We start from the raw sequence: 17,113 nt of genomic DNA, 5'->3' as shown, positions 1-17,113 counted from the left end.
GTCGCACTGCTATCCATGGTAGTCAGAAGTCACCTGGCTTGGGGACTTGCCTGGCGGTCCAGTGGTTAAGACTTCAACTTCCAATGCATGAGGTGTAGGTTCAATCCCTGGTCAGGTACCTAGGATCCCACATGCCTCATGTCAAAAAAAGAAAAAAGAAACATAAAACAGAAGTAATATTGTAACAAATTCAATAAAGGCTTTAAAAGATGGTCCATATAAAAAAAATTTTTTTAAGTCTCCTGACTTGCCTTTTATTTTTTAAATTGATGTATACTGGATTTACAATGTTTGTCTCTGGCTTTGCTAGTGGTAAAGAACCCACAACCAATGCAGGAGACTTAAGAGACTTGGGTTTGATCCCTGGGTGGGGAAGATCCCCTGGAGTAGAAAATGGCAAACCACTGCAGTATTCTTGCCTGGAGAATCCCATGGACAGAGGAGCCTGGTGGGCTACAGTCCATTGGGTTGCAAAGAGTTGGACACAGCTGAAGCAACTTAGCACACGCATAGAGTTGATTCACAATTTTGTATCTCTGGCTAGTATCTTGATTTTAATCTTATTTGACCTGAGAGATACAGGGAGTGGATCAGATTTTAGGGCCTTCCAGAAATGTGTGCCCCCAAAGTGTGGCCTCCAAGAGGCAGCACAGTGACTTATCACCATTTGGAGGTCTGAAGGCTGAGGTCAGTGCCTGGGTGGGTGTTAGCAGGGAAGATGAGCTGGCAGGCTTTAATGCCAGAGGTATGCTGCCCAGATCCTAATGTCTTGTGACAAAAGTGTTTGAGGGGGATTCTTGACTCTCCCTCGTGTCAGAGGAGATCCCCTAGTTGGTCAGGAAATAGATGCAAAGCCTTGTGTCTTAAGTACGATCCAGAGTCAGTCCGACTATCCTACTGTGTACTGGAATCACAGTGCCCAGAAAGACCAGGACCTGCTTAAACACAGAAATCCGTACTCTTTTTAAAGAGTATCTCAATCACCATCCTCTCGTTCCTTTCCCTGGAGTCTCCTGGGTCTTCCAAAAGGAACAGAGAAGAGCAGAAGGACAGAGGGTACTGGGAATCACAAGTATGACCCTGGAGACTGCCTAATGGTGAGAGATGCAGGCCCTCTGTGTCTTGGTTCTCTGCTTTTTGTCAAAGACACATTCATCCTTGTAAAGTTAGGAACGCCTTAATTCTTTGTGAAAAAAAAAAAAAAACATGACCCTTCAAAGTAAGCTAGCGGCATAGGAATAAAATAGACGGTGCTTATGCAGAAATGACAGAGTATCATGATATTTGCCAATTTGGTGATTCTTTGAGATTTCCAGGGGTATTCTGACAAATGTCTGCAGTCCCTCTGTGTGTGTGTGTGTGTGTGTGTGTGTGTAAGTCGCTTCTGTCATGTCTGACTGTGCAACCCCATGGACTGTAGCTCGCCAGGCTCCTTCACCCATGGGATTCTCCAAGCAAGAATACTGGAGTGGGTAGCCTTTCCCTTCTCCAGGGGATCTTCCTGACTCAGGGATGGAACCCAGGTCTCCTGCATTGCAGGCAGATTCTTTACTGTCTGAGCCACCAGGGAGTGATAAACAAATGCCACTTACTCCACAGCGCCCCCTACAGGGCCCCCACAGCTTCCAATCTCCCAGCCCTAGTACAAGAAATAGAGGACAGGAGAGCATGAAGTGGCGTGGGGGCGGGGGGCGGGCGGTGTGCCAAAAAAGCCAGGGGGTGATATAGGAGGCCCAGGGTCCTTGGTCTGGGCTCCTCTCACCCCTTCCCCTGGGTGGCCTCCACTTCCCCAGCCCCATACTTCCCCACCCATCCCATACCTCCTGGACAACATTTGATTCCAGACCAAGAACAAACCAAGCCTGGGTCTGAGGTTTGGGTGGGATGCTTGACTTGGTTTTATTTCCTCAGAGGGAGGCAGCCAGGGGTTGTGGTGGGCCAGGCAGGAGCTCGCATCCAGCTGTCTCCAGGCTGGGGAGAAAGGGCCACGGATGCGATGAGAGCCCAGAACAGCAGGCAGAAGACGGCTTCCTGGGGAGGCAAGGAGTAGGATGGCTGTGGAAGACGGAGGAAGCCCGGCTGCCAGCCCAGATGGCTCCACGGGCTCAGGTCAAGGGATAAGGAGAATCCTCACCAAGGGTGTGTCAAGGTGGGGCTGTGCACGTTGTCTGCCCCAAAGACAGCCTCCTTCCTTGCTCGACCTCATCCAAATGTCACGACGGCCCAGAACACAGATAAACGATTCCCCTCTCCATGCCAGCTCTCTAGATAAAATAATAGAAAATTAAAAAAAAACAACCAAACCTCTCAATTATCATCTACACTGTGCATGACTTTCAAGTATGCCACTGGCAGGCCACTGGCACTGAGAGAGAAGTTCATTCTGGCAAGAATTTGGAAAGGAATAGGTCACAGTGACCCACCAGGCTTCTCTGGTGGTTCAGATGGTAAAGAATCTGCCTGCAGTGCAGGAGACCCAGGTTCAATCTCTGCGTCAGGAAGATCCCCTGGAGAAGGGAATGGCTACCTATTCCAATAGTCTTGCCTGGAGAATCCCATGGACAGAGAAGCCTGGTGGGCTACAGTCCATGGGGTCACAAAGAATCGGATGACTCAGCAACTTAAAAAACAACAAACCCAAGCAGGGTTATCTCTAGGGAGGGGTGTCAGAGATGCCTGTGGCTTCCAGATGGGACGAGGGTTAAATGCTTATCCAGAATCCCCCGTCCAGAGTGACTGACACTGGGGATAGCCCCTGCTCTCAGGCAACCTGGTTTGACAAAAAGGCTGGGACCCGTGTGACCTCGAATAAGTCACATCACCTCTTAGAACTTGGTTTTCCCACCCAGAAAATGGTAGGGGTGATCTCTAATTGCCCAGGAGCATGGAATGGATCAGGTGCCCTGACAGAGGTGAAGTGCCTGGGACTGAGGAGATGATGCTCAGGAAGTGTTTAGCATCTCAAAGGAAGTTAAGTAGACATTCAGCAATTTGGGGGAGACTAGAGGTTCAACGGCTGCTTCTCAGGTTCTCGCCCCGTCTTATTTAGACTAGCCTCCCTCCCCAGGTCCCACGGTTCTCCTTCACTTGGCTTATACTGAGGGGATGTCAGCTCTGGGCTGATGGCCATGCTCGGGCTGAAGGCCCTGGACCTATAAAGGGTAGGGGGAGGCGGAAATTCAACTCAGGAGAGAAGAAACACGGCCTGCTGCCCTCCTCCCTCCTTGACCCCTGAGTGCCACTATGCTCCTGCAAAGAAATGAGAGATTAGGGAAAGAATAACAAACAGGCATCCGGTCCCATCACTTTATGGCAAACAGAAGGGGAAAAAAGAGGAAGCAGTGACAGATTTTATTTTCTTGGGCTCCAAAATCACTGTGGATGGTGACCGAAGCCATGAAATCAAAAATGCTCCTTGGAAAGAAAGCTATGACAAACCTAGACAGCGTATTAAAAAGCAGAGACATCACTTTGCTAACAAAGGCCCGAATAGTCAAAACTACGGTTTTACAGATGTGAGAGTTGGACCATAAAGAAAGCTGCTGCTGCTGCTAAGTCACTTCAGTCGTGTCTGACTGTGTGTGACCCCATAGACGGCAGCCCACCAGGCTCCCCCGTCCCTGGGATTCTCCAGGCAAGAACACTGGAGTGGGTTGCCATTTCCTTCTCCAATGCACAAAAGTGAAAAGTGAAAGGGAAGTCGCTCAGTCCTGTCCAACTCTTAGCGACCCCATGGACTGCAGCCCACCAGGCTCCTCCGTCCATGGGATTTTCCAGGCACTAAAGAATTGAACTGTGGTGTTGGAGAAGACTCTTGAGAGTCCCTGGGCCTGCAAGGAGATCCAGCCAGTCAATCCTAAAGGAAATCAACCGTGAATATTCATTGGAAGGACTGATGTTGAAGCTCCAATACACTGGCCACTTGATGCGAAGAGCCGACTCACTGGGAAAGACCCTGCTGCTGGGAAAGATTGAGGACAGCAGGAGGCAACAGAGGATGAGATGGTTGGATGGCATCACCAACTCAATGGACGTGAGTTTGAGCAAACTCCAGGAGATAGTGGAGGACAGAGAAGCCTGGCGTGCTGCAGTCCATGATGTCGCCACTTAGCCACAGAACCACCACCACCAACAAACAGGAGCTGAGGGAGAGTGCCCCCCATGGGCCAGGCCTGGTACTACATCCTTTACTTGAAGATATGCTTTAATTCCCACAATACCCTGCGGTGGGTACACCTGCTATTTCCAGCGCACAGTTAAGAGGCTCCCAGTTAGAGAGGCCAAGCAACCTGCTCTAGAGCCAAATTTGGCCGTCTGTCCCAGACCCCGTACTCTTCATCAGGATGCTGAAGGAAGAGGAGGGCAGGGATAAGAGATGGTCTGCTGTAACTTGTGGCTGCTCTAGGTGGAGAAAGCAGGATTCAAGTTCAAGAAAAATGAACTCCGTCCCCCCTCCTCCCATCAGCACCTTTCCATACTGAAGCCAGGCACTACCTCCAGCTCCAAGCCTATTTTCCAATGTGGGGAAAATCTGAGGACAGTCAGGGAGACCAGGGAGAAGAAAGGACTGCTGAGAGGGTCTTCCAAGTTCTAAGGCACACCTCCCTGCCAATCCCTTGGAGGGCTACCCTGCCCCCTGGAGCTGGGGAGCCAGGACTGGGGAGGGACCAGGGGGAACATCAAACTGGGGAAAGCTCCAGGGAGCCAGCTGGGACGGGAGCACATAGGGAAGGAGGGCTATGGTGTCAGGGTCAACCATGGGATGGCCCAGGGATGCAGTAGCCAGCCCTAAGGAGCAGTGGGGTTAGGGGCTGTGACAGGCAGGCAGGGATAGAAACTTGCAACACATAGGCCCCAACATTGCCCATCAGAGTCTGACCTGATGAGCTAAGGCAGGGAAATTTTTCTAAAACAAGTCAGTGTCCAGAATTCAACAACGAAGGAGCAGACCAAGGAGTGGTGGCCTGCCATCAGGGGACACCATAAGGGGCTCCCTGGCCTCCTCTCTGATTGCCCATTTGAAATGTGACTGGCGGTTTGAAAGCCACAACCCTGAAGGTGACTGACCTGTTCTGTGCAGTGGTTTGAGGGACCCCCCCTGGGGGACCTCTCAGGTCAATTATTCTCCGTTTGCTCTTTACCAGTTTGCCTCATGATATCCCAGGACTGGGGAGTCAAGAAGCCAAGTCTCTGATCTTTTTTTGTGAAGTGAAAACTTACTGAATGATGCTTTAGCAAACAAAACAATAAATGCTTACACTTAAAAAAAAAATACTGCTTACACCTTGCAAATTTGTATTCGGAAAGTTAACCATGTTTAGGACTTCCCTGGTAGTCCAGTGGTTAAGACTCCATACCTTGCACTGCAAGGGGCCTGGGTTTGATCCCTGGTCAAGGAAGTTCCACATCCCATACAGGCATGTTTAACGTGTTCAGTTGAAATGGTATGGTATGGTGGAGTTTGGGGAGATTTAAGGAAGTCTACAAAAGCTTCAAAGATCTTGTAGAATGAGCAAACCTCTCAGCAAAGGAGGAGACAGCTTATCCATCTTTGTAACTGTGATATCTGAATAAGCCCCTCAGACCTCAGGTCCTCTGTCTATAGGAACTGCCTGGACGGTATCTAATGTTCCCCACTTTCTACAATCCTTTCTCTTCCCCCTCTCTCCTGCACACCTCTTCTCTCTATTCATAGGCTAAGCCTCTCTTTCCCTTCTCTTGCCTTGCTTAGGCTTTAGTTCCGCCTTTTAGGAATCCGTGGACTGAAGACAAGAATGACTTTCCTGGGAGATAGAGATGGGCGTGGAGCCTTCCCCCACACCCACAAGTCACACTGCCAGCTCCATCTCCCTTTCAGCAGGGAACTCCTGCTCATCAACTTTCCGCGGTCCCGGCACGGCCCGCAGCATCAACTGCCCACAGCATTTTCACGTGGACTTCTTCTTTGGCAGTTCTAAATCAAAATCAAAAGATCAAGCTTTGTCCCCTGATCCTTTGTCCTCTGAGAGCGGTGGCAGCAGGCGCCATAAAGTCGCTTTTCCTCTAGGAAGCTTTTCCTGACACCCACCCCCCCACCCCCCACGGGCGCCCGGTTCGGAGTCTCGTGCCCCGCGCTCAGGGGCCCTGGGCTTTCTCGATCAGCGTCTCGGTGCAGACCGACTTGGAGCTGCAGAGCCAAGGGTGGTGGCTGACTCTGCCTCGGACGTCCCACCCCAAGTCCTGCGCCCGAACCCCAGTCGGCGCTCCCACTAACGCGTTACAACGACTGGAGTGAACTGAGGGCAGGGAGTGTCGCGGCCACTCCGCAGCATCTGTCTCAAGGGCTCAGAGCCCCGCTGAGCGCTGAGCGCGAATAAACCCCCCGGCCGGGTGGAGACGCAGCCGGCCACTCGGTGGTCTCCAGCAAAGAAAGGGTTAAGCCGCCATCTCCTCCCCCCACCCCCCCACCCCCCAAAAAAAGGGCGAGGGGAAGAGTCCGGCAGAAGGTCCTGTTTACCGGAGCCGCTCTAGGGTCCGCGCTGCCCTGGGAGAGGCGTTGCCGTGGCAACGGGCCGGGCGCCCGCCAGCTGCGGGTGAGCTCACCGAGCGCCGGCGGGCGGGGGGCGGCCCGGCTCAGAGCCGCCGCCGCCAGAGGAAGGGGCCGCCCTCCACTCGCCCACGGCGGCCAGGCGGCGGGCACGCGAGCGCTGGGCGCGGGGAGAGGCCCGGCCGACAACAGCGCGGGGGACTGCGGGCCATGGCGCCCCGGGCCCCCGCCGCGCGCCGCCCCCGCCCGCCCGAGTGCCCCCGAGCTGCGCCTCGGAGCCCGCGGAGCCGCGGCCAGCCAGGAGGTAGGGCCGGGCCGGGGGACGCTGGAGGGGACGCGGGGGGACCAAGGAGGGGACGCGCGGGGAGAGGGTTTTGTGGGGGGGAGAAAGACGACGGCCGGAGCTGCCTCGACCCGGAGCCGTGAAGTGAGTGGCTCTTTGCAAACCAAAGACGGGGTTTCCCGCGTGCGGACGTGGGGATAGAGGCGCTGCAGCCCGATCTGCGGGACTAGAGCAAAGTGTTGTCCGGACGTCCTTCCGGGAGCTCCCGAGGCCGTGGTCCCGCGCCCGGGAAACCAGCAGAAACCGGGCAGAGCCCCCGCCCTCCGCCGAGCTGAGTCCCAGGGGCGTAAGTGTGTGTGTTTAGCAAGAACCGGGAAAAGCTGAGCAGCCAGACCTCCCCCCGCCCCCAACTATGGTCAGACTTTTTGTAGTGTTGAGAAAGCAGAAAGGTGAAGATGATTGCATGATCTTATTTCTCCCGCTTTCCGCCTCAGGATGGGGTTGGCAGCAGATGGAATCCAGGGGGAGTCTCAACACAGGATAGAAAGATATTTAGGAGGGTCACAGGGAACTGGATTCAAACCACAGCAGAGAGCTAGACCTCAGCCGAGGAATCCTGTCCTGGAGGGCATCGGGTGGGGAATCTGGACGTTGCCCTCCAGGGTCAGAGATTGGGGCAGGGGTAGGGCACTGACTTTGTTTTTCACCAGCTGCTTCCCAATGGCTCAGTGGTAAGGAATCCTCCTGCCAATGCAGGAGACTCGGGTTCGGATCCCTGGGTGGGGAAGATCCCCTGGAGAAGGAAATGGCAACGTACTGCAGTATTCTTGCGAGGGAAATGCCATGGACAGAGGAGCCTGGCGGGCCATGGTCCATGCCCTCACAGAGTCAGACAGGCCCAAGCGACTAAAACAGCAAGTTGGGGAAGGAGCCAGGGGACTTTTAGCTGGTGTTGAGATACACTTTAGGACTATGACTTCTCTAAGGTTCTGGATGTTCCAGCATAATAATGGCCCCAGAGTTGTAGTAGGCGCTACAGTAATTTTGTTTTTAAACTTACACGTGCGATGGTTACTACATAAGAGAAAAGAACAATATCCTTTCTTCTTGCCAGTCATCAAGTATCAAACACACCAGAGGAGTGAAGCAGAAGCGTCTTTGGGGTGGGCTGCCTACAATGAGCAGAATTCTACAAGAAGTCAAGGGCAAAGAGTAACTGTTCTTAGGAAAGGCAGTGAAAAGGCTGACCTTCTTTCAGTCCTTTCATTCTGGAAGATTCGAACCCTGCTTCCCTGGTGGCTCAGATGGTGAAGAATCTACCTGCAATATGGGTGACCTGGATTTATTCCCTGGATCGTGAAGATCCCCTAGAAAAGGGAATGGCTACCCATTCCAGTATTCTTGCCTGGGGAATCCCATGGACAGAGCAGCCTGGTGGGCAACAGTCCATGGGGTCACAAAGAGTCAGACATGACTGAGCGACTAACACTTTCCCTTCTTTTCCCTTTTCCTGTGTTGTGTATTCATTCACTTAGCAACTCTAAGCGCTAGGCTAAGGGCATAAGGTATCTGCCTTCCTTCCAGGCGCTTACCATCCTAGCTGGGTAGTCAGACAAAAAACTAAATCCAGTTGGCATCTGGCCTCGCCGTGAGTGCTGTGTCCTTGGGGAACCCAGAGCAGGGATGCCCACAGAATAGGTAAGGCCAGGCTGAGCCCTGAAAACTCTTCACCAACAAAGCAAAAGCAGAGAGGGTTGTTTCAGGCTGAGGGAACAGCCTGTGCAGGTCACCAAGGGGGAGGGAGAGGAACAGGCAAGTGTGGGGAGAATTCATGGTTGTAATTCCCAGGGGGAAGAAGGATCTCCCTGAAGCAGGAGCCAGGAGATCACTCTGTATTCTAGAAAGTTCACTCTGCTTACTGGGTGGAGGCTCAGAGAGGAGGAGACGGAGGCCTTGCAGCACCCAAGCTGCAGTTACTGACCCGCAGGGTGACGGCAGTGGTGACGTGGATGGAAAGAGCCAAGAGATAAAGAGGTGGGACCTGGTGGCAGACTTGGGGACAGGGTCAGATGACTTAGACGAGAACTAAATGCAGAGACGCTCAGGAGAAAACAGAGCAAAGCAAAAGGAATGGAGATTTTGAATGGCCTGTATTTAGCAGATTACAACACTTGGACAATGAATTTGGCTCGGAATTCTCTGGCAGCTTAGAGACAAACAAAAATACTCTGGATTGCACAGTTTGGGATTTTGGACAAGAGAAAGCATACAAATTCATTTTCAGGACAAATTTTTTCCTGGAATTGAACTCAACTGGGAATTTGTCATGTGGAAGTTTGTGTAAAGACTAAAGAGTAACAGAGGGAAAAAAAAAAAAAACCTTCACTGTCAGTGTTACAAAAGATGGGAAGATAAATCTCCACATGACCATTTTCCTATACCATCTTCCTGTTATGACTTGAGGACATACTGGATTTCTGTGGGGTGCCGAATGCAGCTAGCTCAGGCCTGTGGACAATGGCGACGTAGGACAGTGTGGGCCCAGGGAATCCTACGGAGGAGCTGTGGGCTCTCCAATGGAGGAAGAGATGATACCTACTCTGATGAATGTAGCGAGCACAGCATCCCAGTGCCCAGCCATGAAGGGGGAAGCAGGAAAATCCTGGTATAGCCCATAGGCAGGTGGGCTGAGACTGGTCTGGAGAAGGAACCTGGTAAGGCAGAGTGTTGGGAAGATTGGCTTCAGAAATCCTGACCAAAGAGAAACAGTGACAGGAGCATTTGAGGATCCCGTTTAGCTGGGTAAGTCCGGTTCTCCCAGTTGTCCAGGCCTTTGTGCCCTCCGACCTAATGTTAAGGCTGCTCCTAGGGGTGGGGGAAAGGGTGGGGCTCAAGACACCAGAGCTCCACTCTGCTGAGGTCAGGGAGGGCAGGAAAACTGTTCACTGCAACGTAAGGAATGTTGCAGAGGAACAGGGGATGTGAGCTGGGTGGTTCTGCACTCCGCAGCTCATCTGGCCAGGCCCTTCCTATTGGTTTCTGCAGAAGGGTGAAGCTGCAGAATCTATGTCAATGCATTCTTAACGTACCCTCCAAAGTTTAAAGCACTGCTTGCCCGCTGTAGAAGTCTTAAGTTGAGTAGGTAATTTAACAACGGGGTAATGATAATCAACCCCATCTGCCCTCCCATCACAATTCTTAGCATTGTAAACTCAGGGTACACCTTAGAATACACGTTTAAATGCTGAGGGGAGGCGTTTATTTTAAACAACTGATGCCCAGGCCCCGCTCCAGACCAAGTCAATCAAAATTTCTAAGAACAGGCCCCGGGTATCAGTATTTTTAAAAGGTCCCAGGTGATTTTAAGGTACTTCCACAGTTGAGCGAGATTGCTTTTAGCCATCACCTAGAGGGCTCGGCACCAGAGGGGAACTGAAATCGCAGATTCCAAAAACAAAGACCTTGTAGAATTTAAAATTTGGAAGCCTGTTGCTTACAATGAAATCAGCTGGCTAGTCAGCCTTCACCATCAAGATCTAAAGCCACCTTGAACAGATACAGGTAAGAGGCTAGTATGTATATGTGTATAAAGTACTTTTTAACAAAAAGTCTAAAAGCATAATCACAGGCTTTCTACAGTTAGGTCTGCTTGGTCTAATACTGTCGGATGCAGTGCTTCACCTTAGCCAAAACTGAAAAGCCTTGGTACCTTTCTCTCTCTGCCTGGGACCCATATAGTTCTGTCTGTCTGGATTTCTGAGCCTCTAAGCTGTGGATTCTTTCTATTTCCCTCCTGATATTCAAGTATATATGTTCTCCAACCTCTGTCTTCCTGATTGGAAAGAAGCTGGGAGAAGTAGCTTGCCATTTAACATGCATAAAGTCTCAGTCAAAAGGAAAAAATCTCTAAGAGCTGAATTTCAGTATCTATCATAGGATAATAGGAGTAGTATTTTGAGGCTCAATGGCTTTCCCCAAAACCCTCAAGTATAGCTTGCAAGCAGTTGCTGCTTTGGCTGTGGGCAAAGGTGACTCAGCCTCCCCCACGCTCTCTGGAACCTGCCCCCTTTATTTTGCTTCCTGAGGGTCCATGGAATGTCTGACAGTTACTCGAGAGTGACAGAGACCCCTTCTTGGGCCTGTGTCATTCCCAGTCTCCTGTGTCCCAGGCATGGTCCCTTCTTCCTCCGCCAGAACCAGACAGCTGCCACAGGCACCTTGGGCTCTTTGAAACCCCTGCGCTGGCCTCCCAGCTGAGGAACTCAGACACAACTGTCCCTGTAATGATGGGAGGCGAGTCAGCGCTGGAACTGGAGTGACTGAGTGACTCAGTCCTTTGACTCAGTTCTCTGCATTTAGCCCCAAAAGAAGGGAAGCCAGAATCAGACCATCCTGACCCTTGTGTTAAAATCATTGTCCGATATGGGCAAAAATTAATCCCAGCTCAGTTTGCCTAGAAGTTAAGCCCTTTGCCAACGGGAGCCCAGAATTGGCTTCCCTTTGACACATTCATCCTTGGCCTGTGGTCAGCTGAAAGAGGGATGAGTCTGAGACCCCGTTTTCCAACTGGCTGAACTACTAACAGTCAAGTTATGGTTCCCTCCCAACTCTCCCCCCTCCCCGAGCCTTAGAGAAGGAAGGGGTGAGTCAGCCTTGCAGCAAGCTTAGGGAAGAGGATCTGTATTGTATTGGGGAACCCAAGGATCCATGCTTCGCTTCAGCAGGAGAGGAGAGCAGGATGGTAAGAGCTTGCGTATCTTATCAGGAGGGCTGTCAGACCAGTTCAAGCAGAGTAGCAAACACATTTCCTTTTTTGTTTTCTATAAAAGTGTACTTTAAAACTTTCAGATTGAGGATTTCCCTGGGGGTCCAGTGGTTGGGACTCTGTGCTTCCAATGCAGGGACACGGGTTGGATCCCTGGTCAGGGAACTGGGATCCCACCTGCTGAATGGTGTGGCCAAAAAAAATTTTTTTTAAGAAGTAAAACTTTAAGATTACTTTTATATACACATGTATGTATTTATATGTAAACTATAAAAACTATCCTTATTATAAAACATTTAAGTGCTAGTCGCTCAGGTGTGTCCGACTCTTTGGGACACCATGGACTAAAGCCTGCGAGGGTCTTCTGTCCATGGGATTTCCCAGGCAAGAATATTGAAGTGGGTTGCCATTTCCTTCTCCAGGGGATCTTCCCCACCCAGGGATCGAGCGCAGGTCTCCTGCATTGCAGGTGGATCGTTTACCAGCTGAGCCATCAGGGAAGCCCCAAGCAATACATAAAAAGGGCAGCTGCTGTCCATGGGGTTGCAAAAAGTTGGACATGACTTAGCAACTGAACAACAAAAAAAGAACACAGTGAAAATTTTCCCCATACTTACTCCCTCCTCAGAGGTGATCACTGTTCGGTATGTATATTAAATCCCCCTAGACGTGTTTTCTTTACATGTAATATATTATGTTTGTTTGTTAGAAAAGTAGAATAACTTAACAGTATTATGTGAGAATAATTTCATGTGGGACATAACATAGTCCTTTGCTTTCTAACAGCTACCTAGTCTTCTTTTGTATGAATTGACTTTATTTCTTTAACACACTGTCTATTGATGAGTAATTAGTTGCTTTTGATTTTAGCCACTGTAAATACTCTCCAGCACTTGTTCCAACATTTCTGTATATAAATTCCCAGAGGTGGAATTGCTAAATTAAAAGATTTCAAAGCCAAATGTATATTGAATATGTCCGTGCCCGGTGATGGATATTGTAATGAAATGAGATTCTTTTTTTTTTAATTTATTTATTTTTTAAGTGAAAGTTGCTCAGTCATGTCCGACTCTTTGCGAACCCCATGGACTATTCAGTCCATGGAATTCTCCAGGGCAGAATACAGGAGTGGATAGCCTTTCCCTTGTCCAGAGGATCTTCCCAACCCAGGGATCAAACCCAGGTCTCGAACCCAGGTCTCCTGCATTACAGGTGGATTCTTTACCAGCTGAGCCACCAGGGAAGCCCAATTTATTTTTTAATTGAGGGATAATTGCTTTACAGAATTGTGTTGTTTTCTGTCAAACATCCACATGAATCAGCCATAGGTATACATGTATCCCCTCCGTGTTGAACCTCCCTCTCATCTCACCCCTCTAGGGTGATACAGAGCCCCTGTTTGAGTTTCCTGAGACGTACAGCAAATTCCCGTTGGCTATCTATTTTACATATGATAATGTATGTCTCCATGTTACTCTCTCCATACATCTCACCCTCTCCTCCCCTCTCCCTGTGTCCATAGGTCTATTCTCTGTGTCTGTTTCTCCATTGCTGCCCTGCAGATAAATTCTTCAGCACCATCTTTCTAGATTCCATATATGTGTGTTAGTATATGATATTTATTTTTCTCTTTATGACTTACATCACTCTGTATAATAGGCTCTAGGTTCATCTGCCTCATTAGAAATGACTCAAATGCATTCCTTTTTATGGCTGAGTAATATTCCATTGTCGGAGAAGGCAATGGCGCCCCACTCCAGTACTCTTGCCTGGAAAATCCCATGGATGGAGGAGCGTGGAAGGCTGCAGTCCATGGGGTCGCTGAGGATTGGACACGACTGAGCGATTTCCCTTTCACTTTTCACTTTCATGCACTGGAGAAGGAAATGGCACCCCACTCCAGTGTTCTTGCCTGGAGAATCCCAGGGACGGGGGAGCCTGGTGGGTTGCCGTCTATGGGGTCCATAGAGTCGGACGTGACTGAAGCGACTTAGCAGTAGTAGCAGCAGCAATATTCCATTGTGTATATGTATAAAATGAGATTTTGATACTCAGTTTTTCAAAAATTGTAAAATAGTATTACCTCTCTCACCCTCGTTCCCCACTGAATTTACTATGAATTTCTATTTAAGTTAGAAATTGTGTGGTACATTCATAGAGGCAATCTATTATTTTGAGTTTTGTTAAAATTTTCAAGGCAACATATTGAAACTAGAGTTTCTAAGAATTTTTCTATGGCTTATAGCTAGTCATCCAACAATTTGTCCCAATATTGTCTCTTGCTGTCGGTTTGTGTTCCGAAAATCTTGATCTCCTATAACCACGAGTTCACATAATGGTGTAGGCTGACACCTAGAATGGGCAGAGCGGGTCACACATAAGAGCCAGCCCAGGGAAATGATGCAAGGTGTCTTCCTCTTTCTCTATCACGTTGTTGTTTAGTTGCTCAGTCATGTCTGACTCTTTGTGACCCCATGGACTGCAGCACCCCAGGCTCCCTTGTCCTTCACTGTCTCCTGGAATTTGCTCAAATTCATGTCCACTGAGTCAGTGATGCCCTCCAACCACCTCATCCTCTGCCACCCCCTTCTCCTCCTGTCCTCAACTTTCCCAGCATCAGGGTCTTTACCAGTGGGTCGGCTCTTCACATCAGGTGGCCAAAGTATTGGAGCTTCAGCATCAGTCCTTCCAATGAATATTCAGGGTTGATTTCCTTTAGGATTGACTGGTTTGATCTCCTTGTAGTCCAGGAGACTCTCAAGAGTCTTCTCCAGCACCATAGTTTGAAAGCATCAGTTCTTTGGTGTTCAGCCTTCTTTATGGCCCAACTTTCACATCCATTCATGACTACTGGAAAAAAAAACATAGCTTTGACTATATGGACCTTTGTTGGCAAAGTGATGTCTCTGCTTTTTAATCCTGTCTGTCTGTGTCATAAGGGTTGGACTTGATTTAGCCCTAAGTTCTCTGCAAATCAACTTTGTACAACAGATAGAGTAACTATATATACAAAGTGGGACACTTGGAAAGTAAAAAAGGAGCACTAAAGATAAATTGTTTGTTTTATTTAAACACACCTCTCTTCATTTTTTTCTTAAAGTACTCGTGAAAGTATTTACTTGAAAGGGACGATATCAAATTTTAAATATAAAAATAATTCTTATAGTAGAATTGGTCATATCTAAGGATATGATCTACCACATTGGCTGGGTTGGTATATATTGTTTTCTAGTTGTCTCTTGCTATTTTGCCATTAACAAACAAACAAAAAAATAAATTATTAATTGCTATAGAGCCAGCCAGTCTGTCCTGGGATCGTCCCTGCAAACTGCAAGCTGGCAAAGGGCTGGACATGCCCATCCATTCTTCCTGCAGCTCTAAGTGTCCCGACCCAAGGACATGATTTCGTGTCACCCCTCTGCCCCCCAGCTTTTCTTAACTCCCCCCTAGGGTAGAGACCTGAGTGCAGGGAAGGAGGAGGGGTCCTGTGGCTCACAGTGCTGTGTGTCAACTCCTTCCCACTAACCGAGTCAGAGAAGATGGGTACCACTGTCCCTACTTCCTGCAGCTCACTGTGGAAGAAAATACAGCTGCCTTTTCCCAGCAGATTGGAACCATTAAAGCAGAACCTTCTATAATTTCATGTGTGCTTCTCACATCCCTGGGAAATACAGACTCAACCTCCCAGATGACCAAGCAGAGGTATTTGTGGGAAATTGTGCCACAAATCGGGATTAAAACTGGCCTTGCATGGTCAGGAGAGAAGTTAGCTGGGGGAGAAACCACAGAGCACTGATGCAGTCACTGGGCAGGAGTGTTGGGGCAGCCTGAGACGTAGAACCTGCATCCCTGCAGCTGGAGTGGGACCAGTTTCTCAGGCACCAACTTGGTCAGGGCGGCGGCTGGGAAGACACGGACCACCAAAGCAGCATGCTGGGGCGCTGGGCTTCTCCCAGGGCAATGTCTCTAACTCGCTGCAGGTCCAGAGGGATTTCTCCACTCGCTGCTCTGAGCTGGAGGTGGGAGTCGTTCAGATGTGAAATGAAGTGTGTGGTCAGCCAACCCCACATACAAATCCCTGGCCGCCTGACATCCCTTTCCATCTGGTCCTTTTCATCGTTTGTGTCTGTGACAATCAATAAACACACACAGCTCCCAGGACATCAAACAGGGACCAGTGCTCTGTTTACCCACCAGCTGAACTGATGCATCTAACAGGATAGAAAAACATCAGAGAGGAGGGGCTCCTTGATGCTTCCCCAAGTGATGAGACTTGGCGATTCCGGCACTGCAGAGGCAGAATCAAGAGAGGTTCCTCTTCCAGGCTCTCCTCTCACCTGCACTCAGGGAATCCAAGATCCTTGACCTGGGACAGAGGGAAGAGTGACAGGGAAAAGAGTCAGAGTGCTTCTAGACACATACACAGCCCGGGTTCAGGCCGCCTGTTGACTGGAGAATGAGAGAGGAAGAAGGCTGCTTTCAGGATGGAGAGAGAGAACACCTGCCCGAGCCCCCAGGGCAGGACCACAAGCTCCTCCTCACGTCCCTGAGATCTGGCCTCCATCCCCGACTGTCTGTGGACACTTCATCCCATTACTGATGGTGCGGCCGCTGTACAGCTAGTTCACTGTTCTCGGTTTCTGAGCTTCCTAACATGACTTCCTTACGTGACTTGCCTGACCCAGGTCATGGTCGATATAACACTGCTATGGTGACATGTCTGCACCACTTGTCAAAAGGCTGAAATGCTTCTCTGAATAGTCACTCCTGGTGTCCCACCGTTTTGGGACCCCCACAACCAGATCCAGCCATGAAAGGGTCAACAGTAAGGCCCTGGCAATTGGTTGCAGTCCACGCCCCTCCTTTGTGAAGCATTTTGAATAATGCTTCCTCCCCTGAGACACCACACCATCTGGGTTATGCTAATTGTCTCTGGAGACGATCTCCTTCGCTGATTCCTTTTCTTCTCATTCAACAAGCATTCATGCCGCACCCACAATACACCAAGATCTGGTCCAAATAGACATTATGGAGGAATATAAAGAAGCCCAAGGCAGATGTTCTGCCATCAGACTTCTCTGTCCAGTTGGAAGACCCAGATGAAGAAACATGGTAAAGAGCTCAGTCAAGAGAGAGTCACCCCCACACCTCAGTTCCTCACTCTCTTCTTTGGCTTCACTTTCCCTCCGGGGAGAACTTGTCCACGTTCACTGGTTCTTTGGCTGCATCCCCAGTTCTTCTCCACCCCCACAGGGTTGTTCTCTCACCAGACTCTTAGATCTCTACCTCTGGCTGCTTGATCTATATGTTCCTCTTGAATACATCAGTTCATATCTTCCATCATGCACATGCTTGCTCAGTCACTCAGTTGCGTCTGACTCTGTGTGACCCTGTGGACTGCAGCCTTCTAGGCTGCCCTGTCCATGGGATTCTCCAGGCAAAAATACTGAAGTGGGTTGCCATTTCCTACTCCAGGGGATCTTCCCCACCCAGGGATTGAACCCGTATCTCCTGCATTGGCAGGCAGATTCTTGACCAC

The 17,113-nt window shown here is 49.7% G+C and overlaps 2 protein-coding genes across 4 annotated transcripts in view; one reads left to right on the top strand and one right to left on the bottom strand.

Moving 5' to 3' along the window:
* Window positions 1-1,823: 1,823 nt before the first annotated feature.
* Window positions 1,824-16,264, bottom strand: LOC129658375 (atherin-like). Its single transcript, XM_055589391.1, has 5 exons — window positions 16,251-16,264; window positions 15,912-15,940; window positions 6,497-7,140; window positions 2,135-2,264; window positions 1,824-2,031 (listed from the first exon to the last, which is right to left on the bottom strand). The coding sequence occupies exons 1-4, from the start codon at window positions 16,262-16,264 to the stop codon at window positions 2,214-2,216; spliced, it is 738 nt and encodes a 245-aa protein (XP_055445366.1). The 3' UTR covers window positions 1,824-2,031; window positions 2,135-2,213.
* The window catches only part of DENND2A (DENN domain containing 2A), a 99,261-nt gene continuing 88,840 nt past the window's right edge, over window positions 6,693-17,113 (top strand). The window contains exon 1 of one of the 3 annotated variants that reach the window (XM_055591095.1): window positions 6,693-6,830. The gene's annotated coding sequence lies outside the window, so the exon portion shown is untranslated. Of the gene's footprint in view, window positions 6,831-8,661; window positions 10,371-17,113 lie in introns of those variants that run through there. The other 2 variants (XM_055591094.1, XM_055591097.1) reach the window with 2 other exon arrangements.

This window comes from Bubalus kerabau, chromosome 8 (assembly GCF_029407905.1).
Source record: "Bubalus kerabau isolate K-KA32 ecotype Philippines breed swamp buffalo chromosome 8, PCC_UOA_SB_1v2, whole genome shotgun sequence".
Taxonomy (NCBI): Eukaryota; Metazoa; Chordata; class Mammalia; order Artiodactyla; family Bovidae; genus Bubalus; species Bubalus kerabau.
This window is presented reverse-complemented; position numbering and strand designations above follow the sequence as displayed.